Source organism: Aedes aegypti, chromosome 3, assembly GCF_002204515.2.
Source record: "Aedes aegypti strain LVP_AGWG chromosome 3, AaegL5.0 Primary Assembly, whole genome shotgun sequence".
Lineage (NCBI taxonomy): Eukaryota > Metazoa > Arthropoda > Insecta > Diptera > Culicidae > Aedes > Aedes aegypti.
The window spans coordinates 345015972-345038231 of record NC_035109.1 but is presented as its reverse complement, the minus strand read 5'-3'; the positions used below and the strand labels follow the sequence as shown (position 1 = coordinate 345038231).

The window sequence follows — 22260 nt, the reverse complement described above, 5'->3', positions numbered from 1 at the left end:
ATCAAATCAAAATAATCAAAATTGCACAGGGAAATCGTTAAGAACATTTTCCCAAGTTGAAAAAACTGTAGTGAATTCTCTGAATAATTTGTAGAACAAATCCTTTCCAGGCGATCTTAAAGACAATTTTGGTGAGACCCGACGAACTTCTTGTATTATATCTATGTTCTACGCATATTTCTCCCGTTGTCCATTAGTTTTACATAGAACATGGGTATAGCAGGGCAGTTTAGTAATTCCAGAAAATCCTTAACAAACTATTGATGAACAACATACGTAGATTAATGAACAATAAGTACGTAGAGGACCTGGAGAAATGTTTAAGATAATTTCTTTTCAAAGCATTCCCTGGCGGAAATTCTCAAGAAGCTTTGTCAGAAATTTGATAGAGATTCTACGAGAAGTTTTCTGGATCAGTAGGTCAATTTCGGCGAACAATTTCTTCGAAGAGAAGAAATTTTCTTCCATTACTTACCTGCAAGAAAATTTGCTATTCTTCGAAGCAAAATAATTTTCTTTTCTTTGAAGAAAATACGCGCCGTAATTCACGTATAGAATGCCCAACAAAACTTCAGGAGAAATTCAGTGAAAACTAGTAAAGGAGTTCTTGCAGAGAGCACTGAAAAAGTACGAAAATAATTCATGAATAAATCCCCGTGGGAATTCTGAGAAGAATCTCTTAAAAGTACATGGTTGAATATCTGAAAAGTCTTGGAAAAATCACAAGGCGTATTCCTCGTGAATTCTTTGAAGGATTTTTTATTTACTGGATTTGACAAAGAATGAATATTTTCCGTAGTAAAAATTGGAATTTACAAATATCACTGATATGCAGTGATATGCAACAAAACCACAAACTTATAAAATCAATACAAATCTATGCAAAATACGAAATTTATGAGAATCGTGATTATTGCGACCGACATTACTTCTGTAACAGAACTTGCTAGGCCCCCCTCCAAAAAAAATCTAGCTACGTCAATGGAATACCGTCGTAGGTACTTATGGAGAAATTCTTGTATGATGTCCTGGAAACCCCCCAATCGGTTTTATGAAGATCTCTGGAATTTACCTTTATACGTTCTTTAAAAGATCATCTGGAGTATTTACTTATAAAAATTGATAGATAAATAACTGGACGAAGATCTGTATCAAAAGAATGAAGAAATGTCGTTAGGAAATCTAAGAAGACATATTTGAAACGATTTCTGGATCGATTACCGTTTTGATTCATATTACGGACAGCTTCAAATTCCGGACACTCTACTTTGTATGGGAAACATTTCACGCGAAATGTTTCAATTTTTGCTGTTCAAAAGTTCTCAATTTCAAGGCTCGTTTTAGTAAACTTTTTCCATAAATACCGTGGTGAATCAAAATCCGGACGGTACCAATATCCGGACACTCGAATATTATTCATTAATTAAAGGCATAATTGAATATTAAACTGCTTGAATATATTCATAATTTCAACTTATAATAATGGTGATCATTTTACAATCATTTATAATCTAGTTACCATTGCAAATGAAATAATAGTAAACAAATGCAAAAATGTTCCTGCAGTTGAACGTCATTCTTCTACAGTGCAATTTTGTATTCTTTTCAATCGCGCGAAAGTACCATAACGTGTAATTGATGATAACTAGTTTAAAGTATATTTTTGGCAACTTTTCCATCATAAAAATGAAAGAAGTGATAATTTAACAATCTGACAACACAAGTGCCGTGAAATATTGTGTGAATATACATTAATTGACGTTAAAAACTGCTGTCCGGAATTACGTGCAAGTGACTTCAAATCCGGACATCGTACTAAAAAAACCCTGTGTTCTGCCTGCGTGTGTGAATATGTGTAAAATATATCAATGTGGAAACTTTAAAAATAGTTATTAAAAGTGCCGTGAATTATCATAACTCTGTTTAACGCTGAAATAAACTACGTGAATGTAGTTTTGTGGTTGCAGTTTGAACAAGCTACCCTCAATCGAATACCGTCAGTTTCATGAGAGGTAATTACGACATAAATTCGCTTAAATATTGCTATATAAAATATTCTAGAGGTCATGCATGATTGAAATTCTTATGACTGTTATATTCTACTGAATTGAGACATGTTTTACGAATTAATTCACGAGTTTCAAGTGGTAAAATGCAGCTGTCCGGATTTTGATTCAGTAGTGTCCGGATTTAAAGCCAAAGCTTGCTTCAGATGTCCGGATTTATGAACAAGGCATACAACATTGTTTAAACAAATTTCATTACATTATAGTAGATTTCACCATGAAATTTATCATTACTCCCAAGATCTGACGTGAAACTGTTAGTAGCATAATTAAACTTCAACTAAATCTGAATAAAACCTAATGAAAATTGTGTTTAAACATTTGGCCTTGCTTAAGTGTCCGGGTATTGATGCATCACGGTATCTTTGAAAATTTATAATGCACAACTACCTTAGATGTCTCTTTGGTGGTTTAACGATTTCGATTGATGATTTGACTGTTCCATTAATGATTATCATGAGCTGTCCGGAATTCGATTCAAAGTGTCCGGAATATGAGGCAAAAGTGAGGAAGCGTCCGGAATAAGAATCATGAAAAGGCCACACATTTTGATTTATTTAAAATTATTGAAGTTGCGGAAGCGTATTCTTCACCCACCGCTCGAAAGTAAAGGGCTTCTGACGCTCGATAGCGTTAAGGAATCATACAGAATGATTTATTTTGTATGCTATATGCTGGGTTATATTTCCCTGAATCCTTAGGTGTCCGTAATATGAATCAAAACGGTACTGAAAAATTCTTAGAGATATCGGCGTTAGAGCGCTGCGCTGCCCATGTTCGCAAGGGCGACGTTTTCAACATATGTTTGTTATTTGACGACAAATAACGAATGCTTTAAGATTTTTCCACGCACTTAAGGAATTCATGGAAAATCTGCGGAGAAGTCACGTAAGAATCTTTGGATCTTTTAGTATATACACCAGGATTCTCTGAACATATTCTTCCACGAGCTCCATCTTTATTATTATTATTATTCATGAGATTATTTCCAGGAATCTTCACTAAATTCTTTTGGAATCTACTAGATATCACGCAAAAAAATGCGATTTTGCCGTAATACCGAATCTCGGCTTATTTAAACCGAGATTTGCCCAACTGAGTAGTCGGAAAACAAATTTCATAAGATTTCAAGAAACACAAGCCGAGTATCGATCAATTGTGCTTTGTTACTGAGCAGTGATCAATTGCTTAGCTGCATCTCGAAAAACTGAAAAATCGAGAATCGCACAGCCGAGCTCATGTAAAATAATATCTTCCTGAAATATCAAAACAAATTTCTGCGGAAGTTCCTGAAGATTTGCTGTAATCAACGCGTCTAGGTATATGTTACTTTCGAAGGTTATTGAGAAATCATTGGTCTTGCCTTGAGATCTTGTTTATTTTGGAAGGTGTTGTTGGATGATGTAAATTAAATTAAATCAATAAATTGTAAATTAATTAAATTCAACATTTTATACAATTCATTCCTTCGATAATTTAGGAACGTGTAATCAAACATTTTAAAGATCCTTTTCGAAGCAGGATCTTTTTTTTAAATGTCCAGAGTAGATTTGAGTCTTTGTACGTTTTTATTAAATAGATTTAGTTTCTATTTATACAAATGCTCCGAGTTTATGAAGTTTTGTTAGCAAAAGTTCTACTAATGAGTTATACTACTAACTAATAAAACCACAAATATCGTGCCTAATAAACTATTGGAATTTTCCTCCTTTTTTCCAGGACCGAGACGAATGGCTTAGCAACCGCGAATCTCTTCACAACTTCGATAAGGCGTCCTTCCTGTCCGATCAACCGCAGCATCATCGGCCGTTTCTGTCGCAGTTCCTCGAGAGTCAGATGTTCGTCACGTTGATCGACAACAAGATCATGCTCTCGTGGGGTGACGACGGCTCACTGCTCGACAGCCTGAACGGGGACGTGGAGTACAACTTGAAGCTGTTCGACAATCGTATCAAAATTCTAAGGTGAGACTTGGTTGTGTAATCTCGCGATCTAACGAGCTTAACAATCGATTCTTCTCATTATGCAGGAAACGCTACGGTGGCGAAAGTATGATCCGCACGGCAAACTACGAACCGTGCATTTTGGCCAGGGAAACCCAGAAGCAGCTGGATAAGCGACTGGGCAGCGTAGACATGGAGGTGGCACCCCCAAGTGAGATCCTGGACAAACGACCGCCGTACTACCGGAGCTTTCCGGTGCTGGAGAAGGGCGTACTGAACCAGGAGTGCGCTTCCAGGTACGGAAATGGCTTTGTTGAGTGTGTTGACAAGCGAGGCTAGGCTTAATAGGCTTACACATGCATTCACCGCATACGCATGGACGGCTTCGCTTGCCTAGGGGGATGTGTTTCGTCCTGGTAATTCGAATGATCGTTCGTCGAGGAAAGGGATCACCGGGCGTAATATTCAACGAAGACATGGACGAAACTAACGCCGCATGCTTACGATTGTATACGATACGCAAAATTTATGTTGTATAGTTTGTTAGTAGATTCGATCGTGGATCATTGTATAGTTTCTAGAGCTTTAGTTTGATTGTGATTCGAGTTATGTTCGTTAGTTACGTGTTCAATGCTGTGATCATGTTTCAAACATTTAACAAGTCTAAGAGTGGAGCGGTGCTTAGTTCTGTTGGAGGCAATTGTGAAACCTCCTAGAACCAGGCTTCGTTACACTACGAGTCGGACTTCCCCGAAAAGTGTTGCTCCCTTTCCCCGATGAGTCAGGTACGTTGATTTCAGTTTGTCGCTTTTTGGGTGTTTGTGTATGTATATGTTTTTGGTTATATCGGAGTGGTATACATATTTTCAATTGGTTATGGTTCAACGGATATCGTCGACCGGCAAAACATCAAACCGTCAGACAGATTTTTTCTAGTTTCGTTAATCCACGATGATACGGGTATGTACACTTCCCTACATTGAATAGCATTATGCTTCCAAAGCAAACGACAATCGATGATCAACTTGCTTGGCTCATTGGGCATCGACACCCAAAAGAATGATTCACATATAGATATACTACCCACTTCTGCGCTTCGAAGATGAAACGTTCAGAACGCATGACTGCATGACCGTACCCTTGCTGCTAAATGCAAGTACCCAATGTAAGCAAACCGCAATAATCACGCGCTTCCAGTGTTCGAGTGCACGAGCAAAAGTGTACAATATTATTACCATCGTGCAAAATTTGAAACCCATTGCGGAATAGTCATCAACTCAAGCTACTAATGATCAGACACGGCGCGCACTAAAGCTAAAGCGACTAACACACCTAGCTGGAAATCGTAAAAACAGATACAATTCAATTGGCACGCAATTCGAGCGTGTCGTATTCGCGACTTGTACTCACCGCACCGAAGCGATTGAAACAATTAGTAGAAAAAAATGCCTTAAGGAAGAGAAACTGCTAGAATGCTAAACACTTGGCGCAGCACTGCTCACCTAGTGAACAGCGAAGTATCTAGACACGTTTGTTTCTGCGTTTATTTTAGTTAGTGTTAGCGAGAGTAGATTTTTTTATAATTGAGCATGCTTTTAATTTCGATTTTAGAAATATATATATTTTATTTACCTTTTACAAGTTGTTTGTATTTGTTATGTAGAACCCCTTAGTTGAAAGTTCTTGAGTGAAAAACAGCTGGGCGAAACAAAATACAGGTTTTTCAATAAATTAGTTTGCTGGTATAATAGAGCTTAAACTTTTATCCGCATAATTACGAATTAGCAATTTTACATGCAATACTTGGTTTACGGCCAAGTATTTCCATCCTCGCTTCGGTTCATTCATTTATTTTATTAACATCTAAAAAATAGAATCAACAATTTCACGCCACAATACTCGGTTCGTGGCCGCATCTTTCCATCCTCGGTTCTGCCCCACGCTCGCCAAATCGATACGCACTTGATCCGCCCACCTAGCTCGCTGCGCTCCACGCCTTCTTGTACCAACCGGATCCGAAGCGAACACCATCTTTGCAGGTTTGCTGTCCGGCATTCTTCCAACATGCCCTGCCCATCGTATCCTTCCAGCTTTGGCCACCTTCTGGATACTGGGTTCTCCGTAGAGCTGAGGGCGAGCTCGTGGTTCATCCTTCACCGCCACACACCGCCAAAGATCGTCCGAACCACCCGACGTTCGAAGACCCCAACTGCTTGCAGGTCCTCCTCGAGCAAAGTCCACGTTTCATGCCTGTAGAGGACTACCGGCCTTATGAGCATTTTGCACATTTGGTGCGGGCGTGAATTTTTTATTACCGCAGCTTCTTCTGGAGGCCATAGTAGGCCCGACTTCTACTGATGATGCACCTCCGTATTTCACGGCTAACGTTATTGTCAGCCGTCAGCAAGGATCCAAGGTAGACGAACTCGTCGACCACCTCGATCGTATCCCCGTCTATCGTAACACTGCTACCTAGACGAGCCCTGTCGCACTCGGCCCCACCAGCTAACATGTACTCTGTCTTGACCGCATTCACCACCAGTACAACTTTTGCTGCCTCGCGTTTCAGGCGGGTGTACAGGTCTGCCACCTTTTCAAATGTTCGGCCGACAATGTCCATATCATCCACGAAGCAACAAATTGACTGGATCTCGTAAAAATCGTACCCCGGCTGTTAAGTCCGGCTCTCCGCATAACACCTTCTAGCGCAATATTGAACAACAGGCACGAAAGTCCATCGCCTTGTCGTAGTCCCCAGTGGGATCCAAACGAACTGCAGTGTTCGCCTGAAACCTTCACACAATTTTGCACACTTTCCATCGTCGCTCTTATCAGTCTCGTGAGCTTCCCGGGAAAACTGTTCTCGTCCATGATTTTCCATAGCTCTACGCGGCCGATACTGTCGTACTCGCTTACTACAGGTGACAGACAACGGAAGATGATCTGGGATAATACTTTGTAGGCCGCATTTAGTATGGTGATCGCTCGAAAGTTCTCACAATCTAACTTGTCGCCTTTCTTGTAGATGGGGCATATTACCTTTTCCTTCCACTCCTCCGGTAGCTGTTCTGTTTCCCAGATTGTGCCTATCAGCCGATGCAGACAAATGGCCTGCCTCTCCGGGCCCATCTTCATGAGCTCAGCTCCGACACCATCCTTACCATCAGCTTTATTGTTCTTGAGCTTGTGAATGGCATCCTTAACCTCCCTCAAAGTGGGGGCTGGTTGGTTTCCGTCCGTCACCCGCAGTACAGACGAAGACATTTCCACCGTTGTCCCGTCCTTCATTGCCTGTGCTCTCAGCGCCATTCAGGTGTTCGTCGAAGTGCTGCTTCCACCTTTCGATCACCTCACGCTCGTCCGTCATAGTGCTCCCATCCTTATCCCTGCACATCTCGGCTCGCGGCACGAAGCCGTTGCGGGATGTGTTGAACTTCTGATGGAGCTTACGCGTTTCTTGAGACCGGCACAGCTGTTGCAACTCCTCGCAGTCAAACGAGTTTGATTTTGCTCAAACCACCGGTGAGCGGAGCCAAATGTTTGACGAACTGATTGTACTGTCTGTAGGTATGTTGCACGAATATCGACGTCAACTTTTCAAATTGAAACTTCAACGTCTCATGAACTGCCAATGCAGATGGGTTGCAAGTCAAAATACGTGGATTAACACAGCGTCGTCGCCATGGTTGTCTAGCAAATGTACGCTCTTAAGTTATTTCAATATATTCCACTAGCGGTTTCCCACAATCTTGAACCTATTTCTTTAACAAGTTCTACCTGTGATTCCATCAAAAGTTCAATAAGGAATTTGCACAAGAAATCTATCAGGTATTTCACTAGGTAAAGCTGCAGGAATTTCTTTAGGAATTCTACCACAATTCCTTCATGGATTTCATCGATAATTCCTTTATGATTCTACCAGGTGTTCTTCTAGAAATTTATCCAAGGTTTTGTCAGTGATTTGACATTTTTTCCTGTAAGAATTTCTTTAGAAAATCCTTCGAAAGTTGACCAGGAATTCCTCATGGGATTCCAGTAGGAGTTCCTTAAGAGATTCCATCAGTAGTACTTCTAGTGACTCGTTAAAAAGTCAGGAGAACATCAAAAGATTACATCCATAAGTTAATATGAGAATTCCACCAGGAATTCCTTCAGAGATTCCACCAAGAATCTCAGCAAAATTTCCTGCAAGGATTGCATCAGGAGTTCATACTGGGATTCCATCAGTGGTGCCTCTAGTGATCAGGAGTTATTCTAGGGAATTAAACACGAGTTCGTCCAGGAATTCCATCAGGAGTACTTCTAAAATCCCTCTAGGGATTCCATCGGAAGTGCCTCTAGGGATTCTATCAAGAGTTCTTCTGGGGATTTCATCAGATGGTCTTCTACGGATTCCATCAGGAATTCCTTCAGGGATTCTATCTGGAATTCCTCCAGAGATTCCATCAGGAGTAGCTTCAGGGATTGCACCTAGATTCCATCTGAAGTTCCTCTAGCAATTCCATCAGAAGTCTCTCCCGGGAGATTTTCTAGATATTTCTCCAGGAATTACATCAGGAGTTCCTCTAGGGATCAGGAGTTCTTCTCGAGATTTCATCTGAAGTTTCTCTCTTCCTTGAAGAATATCTTAAGAAATTCCTTTAAAGATTCAGAAGTTCCTCCAGGGATTCCATCAGAAGTTCCTATAGGGAATTCTATCAGGAGTACCTATAGAGCTTTCAGAGTTCTTCTGGGGATTTCATCAGAAGACCATCCAGAGATTCTCTCAAGAATTTCTTCTGAGATTTCCCCTGGAATTCCTCAAGAGATTCTATTAGGAGTTCCTTGAAGAATTCCATCAGGATTTCTTCTACTTCACATCATGAGGAATTCCTCTAGGGATTCTATCAGGAGTTCCATCAGGTATCTTAAGTGGAATTCCTCCAGAGATTCCATCAGTAGTTCCTTCGGGAATTGCACCCAGATTCCATCAGGAGTTCCTCAAGCAATTCCATCACAAGTTTCTTCCGGGATTCCATCAGGAGTTTTTTCAGAGACTCTACCTGGTTTCTATGGTTCAATCGCCGCGAACTTGATTCTCCATTGGTTCATCGATTGGTTTTCGGCGAGAAATAAACACAAATTTTATTTGCCAGACTGTCCGGACGTTTCGGTCGATTTACTGGCTTTCGACCATCTTCTGCGGACTCTAAAATATATTTTAATTTAAAAAACACATAAAATACATCAAAAATAAAAACTCACAATCTTCCAGCCGTTTGTTTACATTCGACGGCTATTACTTTTACACTAATTACAGTCCCTACATACATTACATACAAACATATCTTTTACATACATACATATTTTCGTTAGGTGATAGGGGTGGATTTAAGCTTATTGATAATAGAGTTGTACGCTGTTTTGAAATTTGCGGAATCTCTTTGTATGTTGACAACATTTTCATCGCCCCTTATCTTTATGTAAAAAGTCTCTGTTATTAGTCTAGTGTAGCTGTTCGTAACTTTGTCAAGAATTTTTGTCTTGTCAAAATCGAAAACATGTCCTTCTTCTACAGCGTGTTGTGTCAGACCAGTGCCGGAAATATTTCTTGTTTTCACATTGTACTTATGCTGGTTTAAACGCTTATATAAAAACTGACTCGTTTCGCCAATGTAAGATTTCTCACATGCACCACATGGTATTTCGTAAACTAGGTTTATGTTTCTATTTTTGGTTATTTTGTCTTTTGTTTTTGTGAATAGTCTATCTTTAATTTTGTCAACTGGTCTATAAGCTATTTTAAAGTCATGTTGTCGTAAATATCTAGACAGTTTTTCTCCTAAACCTTCTATGTATGGTATTGTTATAAAGTTGTTAGTAGCGTTTTGATTGTCTTGTAACGTGTTATACATTTTGTGTAGTCTTTCCCTTATAACTTTTTCCACAAGATAACAAGGGTAGTTATTATTCGCAAGAATTTGTTTAACAGTTTTTAACGTGTCTGTTCTATACTTAGCGAATGGATTCCAAAAGATGTGAATGGTAGATATTTAGACTTCACATCTGTTAGCCCTTTTATACATAAAAATAACACAATAGTAGCATTAGTAGATAGAGCATTGAAATTGACGCACGCTAAGTATAGAACAGACACGTTAAAAACTGTTAAACAAATTCTTGCGAATAATAACTACCCTTGTTATCTTGTGGAAAAAGTTATAAGGGAAAGACTACACAAAATGTATAACACGTTACAAGACAATCAAAACGCTACTAACAACTTTATAACAATACCATACATAGAAGGTTTAGGAGAAAAACTGTCTAGATATTTACGACAACATGACTTTAAAATAGCTTATAGACCAGTTGACAAAATTAAAGATAGACTATTCACAAAAACAAAAGACAAAATAACCAAAAATAGAAACATAAACCTAGTTTACGAAATACCATGTGGTGCATGTGAGAAATCTTACATTGGCGAAACGAGTCAGTTTTTATATAAGCGTTTAAACCAGCATAAGTACAATGTGAAAACAAGAAATATTTCCGGCACTGGTCTGACACAACACGCTGTAGAAGAAGGACATGTTTTCGATTTTGACAAGACAAAAATTCTTGACAAAGTTACGAACAGCTACACTAGACTAATAACAGAGACTTTTTACATAAAGATAAGGGGCGATGAAAATGTTGTCAACATACAAAGAGATTCCGCAAATTTCAAAACAGCGTAAAACTCTATTATCAATAAGCTTAAATCCACCCCTATCACCTAACGAAAATATGTATGTATGTAAAAGATATGTTTGTATGTAATGTATGTAGGGACTGTAATTAGTGTAAAAGTAATAGCCGTCGAATGTAAACAAACGGCTGGAAGATTGTGAGTTTTTATTTTTGATGTATTTTATGTGTTTTTTAAATTAAAATATATTTTAGAGTCCGCAGAAGATGGTCGAAAGCCAGTAAATCGACCGAAACGTCCGGACAGTCTGGCAAATAAAATTTGTGTTTATTTCTCGCCGAAAACCAATCGATGAACCAATGGAGAAAAGAGACTCTACCTGTAATTCCTCCAGGGATTTTATCAGAAGTTTCTGCAATGATTCCATTAGGAGTTCCTTCATGAATATCTTTAGAAATTCCTCCAAGGATCCATCAGGAGTTCCTCCAGGGATTCCATCAGGATGTCTTCTTGGGATTTTATAAGGAGTTTCGCCAGGCATATTATCAAGAATTCATCAGGAGTTCCTATAGGTCTCCGGTCAGGAGTTCCTCCAGAGATTTCATTAGGAGTTTATCCAGGGCTTACATAAGAGTTCTTCTAGGGATTACAGCAGGAGTTCCTCCAGGGATCAGGAGTGCTTTTTTAATATCAGAAGTTCTTCCAAGGATTTCATCAGAAGTTTATTTAGGGATTTTATCAGGAGTTCTTAAAAAGATTGCAGGGATGCAGGGATTCTATCAGAAGTTCTTCCATGGATTTCATTAGAAATATTTCTAAGATTTCATTATAAATTTCTCTTACGATTCCATCATGAACACCTTCTGGGATCGGAAGTTCTGTTGGGCATTCTATCGGGAATTCTTCTAAAGGTTTCTTCAGGAATTCCTCTAGGGCTATTCTGCGTTCCATCAGGCTATTTATTGCAGATTTCTCCCAGAATATATTTAAGGATTGTACCAAAATTTTCTTCTAGGGGTTTTTCTAGGAACTCTTCAAGGGAGTCCTCCCCGAATTCCTAAAAGAATTTCTCCCGGAACAAATCAAGGGATGCCTCCCGAAATTCCTTGAGGAATTATTCCTTAAGGAATTTCTCCCGGAATATCTCCAAGGATTCTCAAAGATTATCAGGATTTCCACCAGGGATTTCAGCAGAAATTCATTACAAGGATTTCAAAACCGAAATTACTCAAAAGATTCCTTCCGGAATTTCTAAATGGATTCTTTGCGAAATCCATCAAGGGATTCCTCCGGAATTCCTTAAGAAATCAATCCCAGAAACCCCTAAAGGGATTCATCCGGATTTTTTTCAACGAATTTCTCGCGGAATATTTCTCGGTGTTCTTGAGGGTTTTCAGGAATTCCTCCAGTAATTTTATCAGAAGTTTCTTTTAATCTGGGAATCTTTTGATATTGATTTGGGAATTAACCTGTATATAATTCAGTGACTCTAGCAGGAGTTCCTGCTGGGATTCAAAACAGGAATTCCTTCAGGGATCTCTGCAGAAGTTCCTATAGGATTCTTCAAGGTTATTCTTGGTGAATACCTCGGAAAAAAATCTTCAAGAAATACTGAAAGGAATTGATGAATAAAATCCTTTAGGAATCCTCGGAGAAATTTCTGCTAGGTTCTAGAAGAAATTCCTGCGGAAATCCCAGGAAGAATGCCTTGTAGGGTCCCTTCAGAGATACAAGAAAGAATCTTTAAACAAAACATTGGTGGAATTTTTAAAAGAATGTATTGAAGGTTCCCTAGAGGAATACCGGAAGATAACCTGGGGAAACATTTAAAAAAATTGCAAACGGAATCTCTAAAGGAATTCCCGTGTAGGAAGTTTTGATTAATTCTTTTGCATTTTCTCTCGTGGAATCCCTGAAGGCTTCCTGGTGGAATCCTTGAAGGAATTCTTGGTGGATTCCCTGGAGGAAGTCCTTGATGAATCCTTAGAGAAATTCTGAGTCGAATAATTGTAAGAGATCCTGAAGTAAATATTTACATGTACTTCTGTGGGAATTTTTTAAGGAATTTCTAGAGAAAATCGGTGAAGAATTTACTGGAGGAATTACTAGAGAAATCACTAGAAGGATCAATGGAAGATTTTCGATAGGAGCAATCCCCGGTGAAAATTCTTGATAGATTTTTTGATTTCCTGTATAAATTACTTGGAAGGGATTTTTTCAACTATCTCTTGAGAAATTCTTGGTGAAATCGTAGGAAAAAAACCTGATAGAATCTGTTAAAAATTCCTGAAGTTTCGTTGGAAGAATTCTTAAATAAATCGTTTGAATTTTGTATGGGCTGTAACATCTTGAAGACACCTATTTCAGTGTTTTGATATTTGTGAATAAGCCCTTAGAAATCTTCAGAAGATTTCAATGAGATTTAGTAAGATCCCTTTGAAATTCGCTTAATATCTGTCAAACTGAAACATTCAAAGCATCCTATAAGTAATCACCTAGATAACCATCATCTCATATGGAAAATTAGAAAAGTTTGAAAATTTGTAAGAGCTTGTTCAAAATAATATCGAATTTATTTGGAAAACATCTGATCCGTTGTTCAGCGGCCCTCACGAAAACCTGTTGATGACGAAAGGCTCTTCGAACGGCCATTATAGCCATTATGATAATCTGATCAAGAGGATACACGACGGTATTTTGTATGTCAAAATTAGCAGTATAATCTCTCTTTAATTTGCATATTGAGCGTATAAGACTATTGCAATACACGAATACTTGAAATACACGATGGATCTATTGACAACTGCTTGAGACCGGGAAGTCGAGTGATCCATAGCTCAATTGCCATCATCTATTATGTCTATGTACAGCATATTTCTTGCTAGAGGTCCATTTATATCGTTCAACATTTGCTGGAAAAATTCCTTCCATCTCGCAGCATCGGTTGGAAAAAACACCTCATTGCACATACCTAAAATTGCCACAGTAGTGTGCCGTTCGCCGTTGATCGTTGTATAAAACTTCGCATATCATTCCGGTTAATGCTGCCTTGTGCTACATCTTTTGCTCACCACAGATGGTAAATCGCTATTCTTCAGCTCTCGTTGTCCTGTACCGTTCTCTGTTCAGCGAACTATCGGTCATCCGGGTTTTAAAATTTCAGTGAATTTCATTTTAAATGACATTTTGGTCAGCAAGGCATTTTTCACGTCTGTCACTCCCTGGCACTATTCATCAAACCAGTCGACAATCCCTGTTGACATCTCCAGAAACGTTGGCTTTCTCAATTGCTCGTTTATTGATACGGTGCGGATACTCCATCCGATGATGAGCATTGGATATTTAATCACAATGTTTTGTTATTCTTTGAACTCTTAACCGCGCCCGAAATTTAGCTTCAACAAGATAAAGATCAGAGACGATATTGATGTGATATGACACCTAAGAAGTCTATCAACAGTAATCGATCTATCGATATAGCTAAAGAACCCCTGCTGATGCTTTTGAATAGGAATATAAAAGAAATGCTTTAACGAAAATATAACATCGAGTAATTGTTCAACTATGATTCTCCGTCAATTATTGATTGTGGTTTTCCAAATGATGAATATTGTATGCTTTCCATAAAGAATGTTCAACAACTACCATTTGTTCGTCCAGCTGTACTAATTATGTATCAAGTCAATCTGTCTGTAAAAGATTCATCAGCAAACTCTACAGGTAAGAATTTCAATTTTTTGTAAATACCTACACCTCTCATACAAAAAATACGCACATTCACACAAACATGGATCTATTTCGTCTCAAGTGCATGGAGAGTGAGTTTGATTTGGGTGCTTTCATGTTAAATTAAGCCTATTTTACGGTGCTTTCTGAAACCCATTGAGTTCGATCTAAAAGGGGCCCCTTGCAAACAAAATTGTTTCTTCCAAACCACAGGGGTAGCAGCCTCAGACGGGTCAAGAACGGATCCAAGTGGAAGGTGAAGGAAATATCCTTGGATGGCGGTGGCGGTGGAGGAAGCGGAAACAAGGAGAACGATGGCGGCAACAAGTCCAACCGAAACTCGGCAAACCTTACCGGGACGGAGATCAGCCCGGCTCTGATGGCTCAGGCGAATTGGGCTTTTGTGGAAAAACTGCTGAAGGTGCCATGTTTGATGGTACTATTGGATGCAGCTATTGAAGTAATCGTTTGCTTAAATTTCAGGACTGCAAAAGCAAAACCAAACGGATGTTGCTGGAGAAGATGGGAACGGAAGCGATCGAACTGGGACTCAGTGGAGAGGCGTCCGTAACCGGAGTCGAGGAGAATACGATGATCGCTTCGCTGTGTGACCTGATGGAAAAGGTTTGGTCCCATGGGGTAGTGAACAAACAGGGAAAATCGGCCCTATGGGCTCATCTGACGGCGTATTTGGACATCAAGGATAAGACTCAGGGCAAGCAGATGGGGAACAACTATTTATCGCCGGGTAAGTTGAGACGAATTATGATGAAGACACCACTGCAAAATCGCTTCTATCGAAAATGACCTAAGTACGAAATTTCTAACACATGCAGCCTTGGCGTGGACTGGTTTGAGAAAACGAAGGGAACGTACGTGTATCTATGTCTTAAATCTATTTTTCCCCTGCTTAAATGTTTAATGTTGTTTATGTTCATATTGCTTCTGTTCGATGTTCTTAACTCCAAAAAAAAACTGTCTTTATTTTCCTCCTCTGTTTCATTCGATGTAGCTAGCTGCACTAGTCCAAAATCAAGCATAACAAACAATGGTAAATCCACTAAGTTTACCATTAGTCCCATCATTGTCACACCCAGCAATTCTAGTAAAGGTGGTAGTCCCAACACTAGTAATCCAAGCAGTAAAACCAAGTTTAACAGCATAATTCGGTTGAAGCGAAGCCTGAAGAAACCTCCGACGGTTGCTCACCGCAATGAACCCATATCGTTGTCTTCTCCGGAAATGTCCCCCACCTCGGCCAGTCGGCTCAGTAACTTTGTCCTGCCAAACATCATTGCAAATTTGGTGGGCAACCGGTATGTCAGCGTTTCCAGTTCTGGTAGCGTCAACGGTAAGCTCCACTTCTGGAAAATCCACCTGCTATCCCATAGAGAAGAATAACACTAAGGAGTTTAGTTGCAAGTTGTTCACTGGAGACTAACACCATGAAGGGCGTTAGCTAATGATGAGACTAATCCGAATAGAATAGAGCTTGGCTTGATTAACAATTGTGCTAACTTGTAGATGTCCCTTTTTTAGTGTTCTAACTTAAGCGGTGTAGGCTTTATATACTAATAGTTCAAATTTCTCCAAAAAAAAAGATCTATCGGCTCTGGCCATTGAACCAGAACTTCACTCGTCACCAACCCGAGGCCGCTCCAAGTCTCGGGATCGCAAAAGTCTGGGACCTGAGCAGCTACGTCCGCTACCTGAATCTCTGGAATTTGATATTAGGTAAGATAACAGTTTATCGCCTCACAACCATCTTCAACTGTTACTCCGACTTTTCCCAGGAATATCCAAGCCATGACGGATATCAAGACCCACATTGGGTACGCCCGTGCCTGGGTACGATTGGCACTGGAGAAGAAACTGCTTTCACGGCATCTTCGTTCGCTGCTCACCGATACGGCACTGTTGAGGCAGCTCTACAAGCGATCTGCCTTCGTACGTAGCGACGATGAAGTTGAACAATTCCTCTACCACCTGTTGACACTGAATGCGGTAGACTACTTTTGCTTTACCAACACCTATCCTACGACCATTTTGCCGTATCGGGTTGTGATATTCCCTTCGAAAAAGGGTAGCGCTGCTACCACTTCGGCCAACGTGTGGATTGCTATCTCCGGAACGCTGGGCGAAACACAGCAGATTAGTGTGCCGCGACATTCATTGGAATTTGTGTTTCATGTAAGTTCAGCTCGAATTAAGTCCAAATAGCTTTCATTACTAAAGATCTTACTAATTGCAGCACAAAACCCTTGGTATACTAACATCTTTGCGAATCGGCCATGACGACACTGGAATGTCATCCAAATGGCTGGTTGAACACGTAGTCATCAGAAACGAAGTTACCGGACACACCTACAAGTAATTGCTCGATGTTAACGGCTTCATTATCATTTCACTTCAAATCTTCGATATTCTGTAGATTCCCTTGCGGTCGATGGTTGGGTCGAGGCATCGACGATGGCTCCATCGAAAGACTACTGATTGGACAACTGGTACCTCGAACCGTGGATAGCGAAGAGCTTGTGGAAGCCTGTCGTACTCCACCGCGCACACGAAGTCCTAGTATACAGCGACCAGAAGTTCGCCCGTCAGACATTCAACACATGCTGGGCGACTGCGTGAACGCAATCGTCAAATGGCACTACCGACCTACTCGCGAGCGAGATGCCAGCTCACTCACAAATCTACTCTGCGGTGAGAACGGCCTCGTAAAATGTCTTGAGCAGGCGTTCCTCTGCGGATTCCGCTCGCAACGCCTGTTCGGACGAAATCTATACCTCTGGGATTACTTTATACGGGTCAAGGAGCAGTTCGAGACCAGCTTGGTGGAGGAGTCTGTTGATATGGTTCGTGGTGGAGGCTCAGCTAGCAATTCACCTCCAACCAGTGGATCCAGTCCTGAATCACCACCTCAAGGATCTACTACGCCACTTCCTCCAGTAGCTAAACAGGAACTCTCAGCAGTTTGGCGATGCTACTGCCATCTGATGGACGAAATCAACAACGTCAAACAGACACTCGGAAAGGATGGTCGCTTCCAACTATTTATCTGTCTTAGCATACGGTATGTAACAGACTAATATTGTCTTTTAGTCGGTAGGCACTAACGAAACATGTTCATTCTAGGGAACACCTCCTGCACCGCATGCTGGTTCCGATGGCGTACACCCGGGTAACCACTGAAATGTACGAAGAGCAGAGCTTCATGCGCAAGAAAGGTCTACTGACATTCCTGAGGCAAATTCTGGAACCGCTGGATGAGTTCCACATAGTGCTGGAGAACTCGATCACTCAGGGAATTGGATCTCACTGTTAAACAAAAAACCCGTTGAAATAATGGCACCTCAAAATAAATCGCATTAAGTAACTCCTCAAACAAATGTACGAAATCATTGACAACTGAAATACTCATAAGAGTGCTACTCCTCCCGTTGAAACTCATTTTTTTCTTTAAAGGTTAATTTCTGTTTTAGGCTAGAAAACATAGGTTAACTCATCACTGAACTGATACGTAACCGCAACTGAATAATCGAAATCGATGGCCAAAGATTATTAGAGCAATTTTTTGTTCCTGAGATGTTATTCATATTATTTTTTTAATTTGTTTTATGTTATATTTTTACAAATGTGTTAGTAGGATTCGTTGATTTGCTGTAGTTCGTAAACATAAGTTAAGATTTTTTATGTTTTATTATGATGTTTGTGCCAAAATTGCCAACCCTAACAACGGACTTCGAAATCTTTCATAAGCGAAGCAATGAATAGATCAGAAAAGAGTGAAATCTGTAAGTTGATCACATTCATTTGAAAACTGAAAATTAAAACAAGTGTACACAGGGTGGGAAATCTCAATGGTTAAATGTGTGATAAAATTAAACTTTACTATCGGACAAAATGCGACTTGCAATGACAAAACCAAATCATCTAGCTAATTTTAAGGCTTATTCATGCAGAAAATTGTTTACTGAACAATTCTCTTAGGCGACAGTTTCTAAGCAGTTCTCTCAGTCAGATCATTATGGCTAGCGTATGAACCATCTTATTGAAATAAGTAGAATGATTTATCAAGTACCCCTTCCATAGCATAAAAACTCATGCCGTCTATTGCAACAAAATATATCATATGCCCAACGAAAAAATGCCAGCCGGAAGGCAGCTTCTAGCTTGATTGGTGATTACCCTTTCGATTCCAAACCATCTCACTGATGGCTAATGATAACTAATGCATTCTCTCTAACTTCTTGTTTAATTATAGTACGATTATTGCATGTGTTCGTTGTAGCTGAGAGTTGAAAAACAATGTACTAGATTTAGGTTACCGTGGTAAAACCCCATTTGGAAGAACATTGTTCAAAATAAAAACAAAAATACTGAAAATAAATTTAGTTCCATCCAATAAAACGTGGTTTCTTGCTTCCGAAAATGTCTGTCCCTTGAAAATTGAGTGCAAAAATAAACAGCATAATTTGTTGCATACCTAACGGAACTTTATACACGGTTGTCTTAAAAGGTATCTGAAGTGATGATAAACCACCTCAAGAATAGAAAAATGAAACAAATTATTCATTTGGAATTGTCCCAGTCATTCCCAAGTATTCATTGTGAAAAAGAGGTAAATTTTCCATAAGTGATCTATATAATGTTAAACTTTCAAAACACGATGAACTTGTTGAGGTATAAAAATCATTAGGATAACCTCATTTAAAAGTTATAAGACAATTATGGTATTAACTTTTTTATGTCAAATTTGGACCAGTCCAAAACTTCAATGCATGTATAAAAAAAAAATTAGCCGTCAATGGATTTTTTTTACCCAATCACTTAGAACTCGAGTGATATACAAATATGCAAATACAATGGGATTCCATTTTTGGCAACAAAGTCAAAATTTTCAGTTGCCAAAAACGGAACCGTGCCAAAATCGGAATCCATTTTTTTATCTCAAGAATATCATTTGGACGTTGTAACATCATCATTATGAAACCAAATGATGGCCAGACTTCCGAACGATCCATTACGAAGCAGATTTCCCTAGGATAGGACTATGCTATAAAGCCATAGACCCGTCATATTAGTTGTGACAAACGTTCCACACGCTTTTCATTGCTAAAATATCTTCGGTGACGTTTTATAAGTTTCATGTATACTATTCGTTTACATAGGCTATGTAAAAACAATAATCGCAAAAGCGAACAATATTCAAGAACTGGAAAATTCCTCAAAACAGTGTGAGAATACAGAAATACAATATATTTTATTAGAAACGTATTTACAAAACAAGGGGTTACAAAGCTGAATGATATTTCATATTCATCGAACATAACAAATCAGTTTATCTCATAATATCAAGCGTCAAAATTGACAAAATCAGGTAATTTGAAAATTACTCTTCAAGATTATATTTCTTGCATAGTACGGCATCTCCCCAGACAACCAGAAGTCGCATGAAAGTTCACGTAATAACTCGTTTATTCATACAAACTACTTCAAAACCGCAAAACACGGTGGACAAAATCGTCACATTGATGAGTTTCCTCGCATAAAACGCTTTCTTTCTGAGTTCATTTGTACATTTTGTTTCGTCCCGTACACTCGTACAAAGTAAATCGGATCAATCCGTAGCAGCTGTCAAATTAACATTTGTTATCATAAGTTAAGTCGCATAAGATCACAGGTTAGTTCGGTAGACAATTTACACTTTCGCATTGTATGCTATTATTCATCACATAATATATGCACGTATATCGCCTCCACTTTTGTACGTAGAAGGCCTTTTCGCGACATCTTATAAGTGAAATTTTGCACATACAAAGCCTCCAGGGGATTTCGTTATACGTACATTTTGGTTGTCTGGGTCATATCAAATATTTTTTTTTTTTAATTTCTTTATTAGTATCATTCTAAACATTACAGTCATTTCTTATTCTAGGTGTTCTGTGTTATTAGACAACACTATCATCCTAATTTGGTAAAACAAATTTAAGATTTAATTAACATTTTGTTAACAACATATTACATTTCATTTGCCGTAGCAGTTCAGTTTTCTTTACAGGTGAGTTGATTTCACCTGCTTATAAGAGAAAAAAAACGTTTTTAATATACTTAACCTAACTTAACCTAAACATATAACGCATTAATCGTGGCAATAGAAGATTGTAACGAATTTTGCCTGAAATTATTAATGATTGTATTTGACATTTGTTCCAATGTTTCAACATTGGATATTCTATGTAACTCATTGGTACTAAACCAGGGAGGAAGCCTCAGAATCATTTTCAAAATTTTATTTTGAATTCTCTGCAGAGCTTTCTTTCTGGTATTACAACAGCTAGTCCATATTGGTACAGCATACAACATGGCTGGCCTGAAAATTTGTTTGAATATCAAAAGCTTGTTCTTAAGACAAAGTTTTGATTTTCTATTAATAAGGGGATAGAGACATTTTACATATTTATTACATTTGGCTTGAATGTCCTCAATGTTATTTTTGAAAGTTAAATTCTTATCTAGCATGAGCCCTAGATACTTAACTTCATCTGACCAATTTATTGGAACCCCTTTCATCGTGACAACATGTCTACTTGAAGGTTTCAAATACAGAGCTTTTGGTTTATGTGGGAATATTATTAGTTGAGTTTTGGAAGCATTAGGAGAAATCTTCCATTTTTGCAAGTATGAAGAAAAAATATCCAAACTTTTTTGCAATCGACTACAGATGACACGCAGGCTTCGTCCTTTGGCGGAGAGGCCTGTGTCATCCGCAAACAAAGATTTTTGACATCCCTGAGGTAACTCAGGTAAGTCAGATGTGAAAATATTGTATAATATTGGTCCCAAAATGCTGCCTTGGGGAACACCAGCTCTTACAGGAAGTCTTTCAGATCTGGAGTTCTGATAATTAACCTGAAGTGTACGATTTGACAGATAACTTTGAATTATTCTAACAATGTATGTTGGAAAATTAAAGTTTTTTAATTTTACAATCAAACCTTCATGCCAAACACTGTCGAATGCTTTTTCTATGTCTAGAAGAGCAAGACCAGTAGAATAGCCTTCAGATTTGTTGGAACGGATCAAATTTGTTACACGTAAAAGTTGATGAGTGGTCGAATGTCCATGGCGGGATCCGAACTGTTCATTGGCAAAAATTGAATTTTCGTTGATGTGGGCCATCATTCTGTTCAAAATAACCTTTTCAAAAAGTTTACTGATGGAGGAAAGCAAACTGATTGGACGATAGCTAGAATCTTCTGCAGGATTTTTGTCTGGTTTTAAAATTGGAACAACCTTAGCATTTTTCCATTTGTCAGGAAAATATGCTAATTGAAAACATTTGTTAAATATATCAACTAAAAATGATAAGCTACTTTCTGGAAGTTTCTTGATGAGGATGTAGAAAATTCCATCATCGCCAGGAGCTTTCAAGTTTTTGAATTTTTTAATAATAGTTCTCACTTCTTCCAAATCAGTCTCCCAGGCATTTTCGAAAACGTTCTCTTGATTGAGAATATTTTCGAACTCCTGAGTAACTTCATTTTCAATTGGACTAGTAAGTCCTAAATTAAAATTGTGCGCACTTTCAAACTGCATAGCTAGTTTTTGAGCTTTTTCGTAATTAGTTAGTAATAATTTGTTTTCCTCTTTCAATGCCGGTATTGGCTTCTGAGGTTTTTTCAAGATTTTAGATAATTTCCAAAAGGGCTTAGAGCCAGGGTCCAATTGAGAAATTTTATTTTCAAAATTTTTGTTTCTTAATTGAGCAAAACGTTTCTTGATTTCTTTCTGCAAATCCTGCCATATAATTTTCATAGCAGGATCGCGATTGCGTTGAAATTGCCTT

The 22260-nt window shown here is 38.8% G+C and overlaps 1 protein-coding gene across 7 annotated transcripts in view; it reads left to right on the top strand.

The window, feature by feature from the left end:
• Nucleotides 1-18816, top strand: part of LOC5572083 (DENN domain-containing protein 5A) — a 123513-nt gene extending 104697 nt beyond the window's left edge. For 4 of the 7 annotated variants that reach the window (XM_021852238.1, XM_021852237.1, XM_021852239.1 and 1 more), the window contains 11 exons: nt 3786-4030; nt 4096-4305; nt 14622-14829; nt 14892-15156; nt 15245-15280; nt 15421-15759; nt 16010-16142; nt 16202-16598; nt 16660-16778; nt 16840-17484; nt 17547-18816. In XM_021852238.1, the coding sequence (XP_021707930.1) occupies nt 3786-4030; nt 4096-4305; nt 14622-14829; nt 14892-15156; nt 15245-15280; nt 15421-15759; nt 16010-16142; nt 16202-16598; nt 16660-16778; nt 16840-17484; nt 17547-17736 (2787 nt within the window). In that variant the 3' untranslated portion in view covers nt 17737-18816. The remainder of the gene's footprint in view (nt 1-3785; nt 4031-4095; nt 4306-14621; nt 14830-14891; nt 15157-15244; nt 15281-15420; nt 15760-16009; nt 16143-16201; nt 16599-16659; nt 16779-16839; nt 17485-17546) is intronic. The other 3 variants (XM_021852240.1, XM_021852241.1, XM_021852242.1) reach the window with 3 other exon arrangements.
• The last annotated feature ends 3444 nt before the right edge of the window (nt 18817-22260 follow it).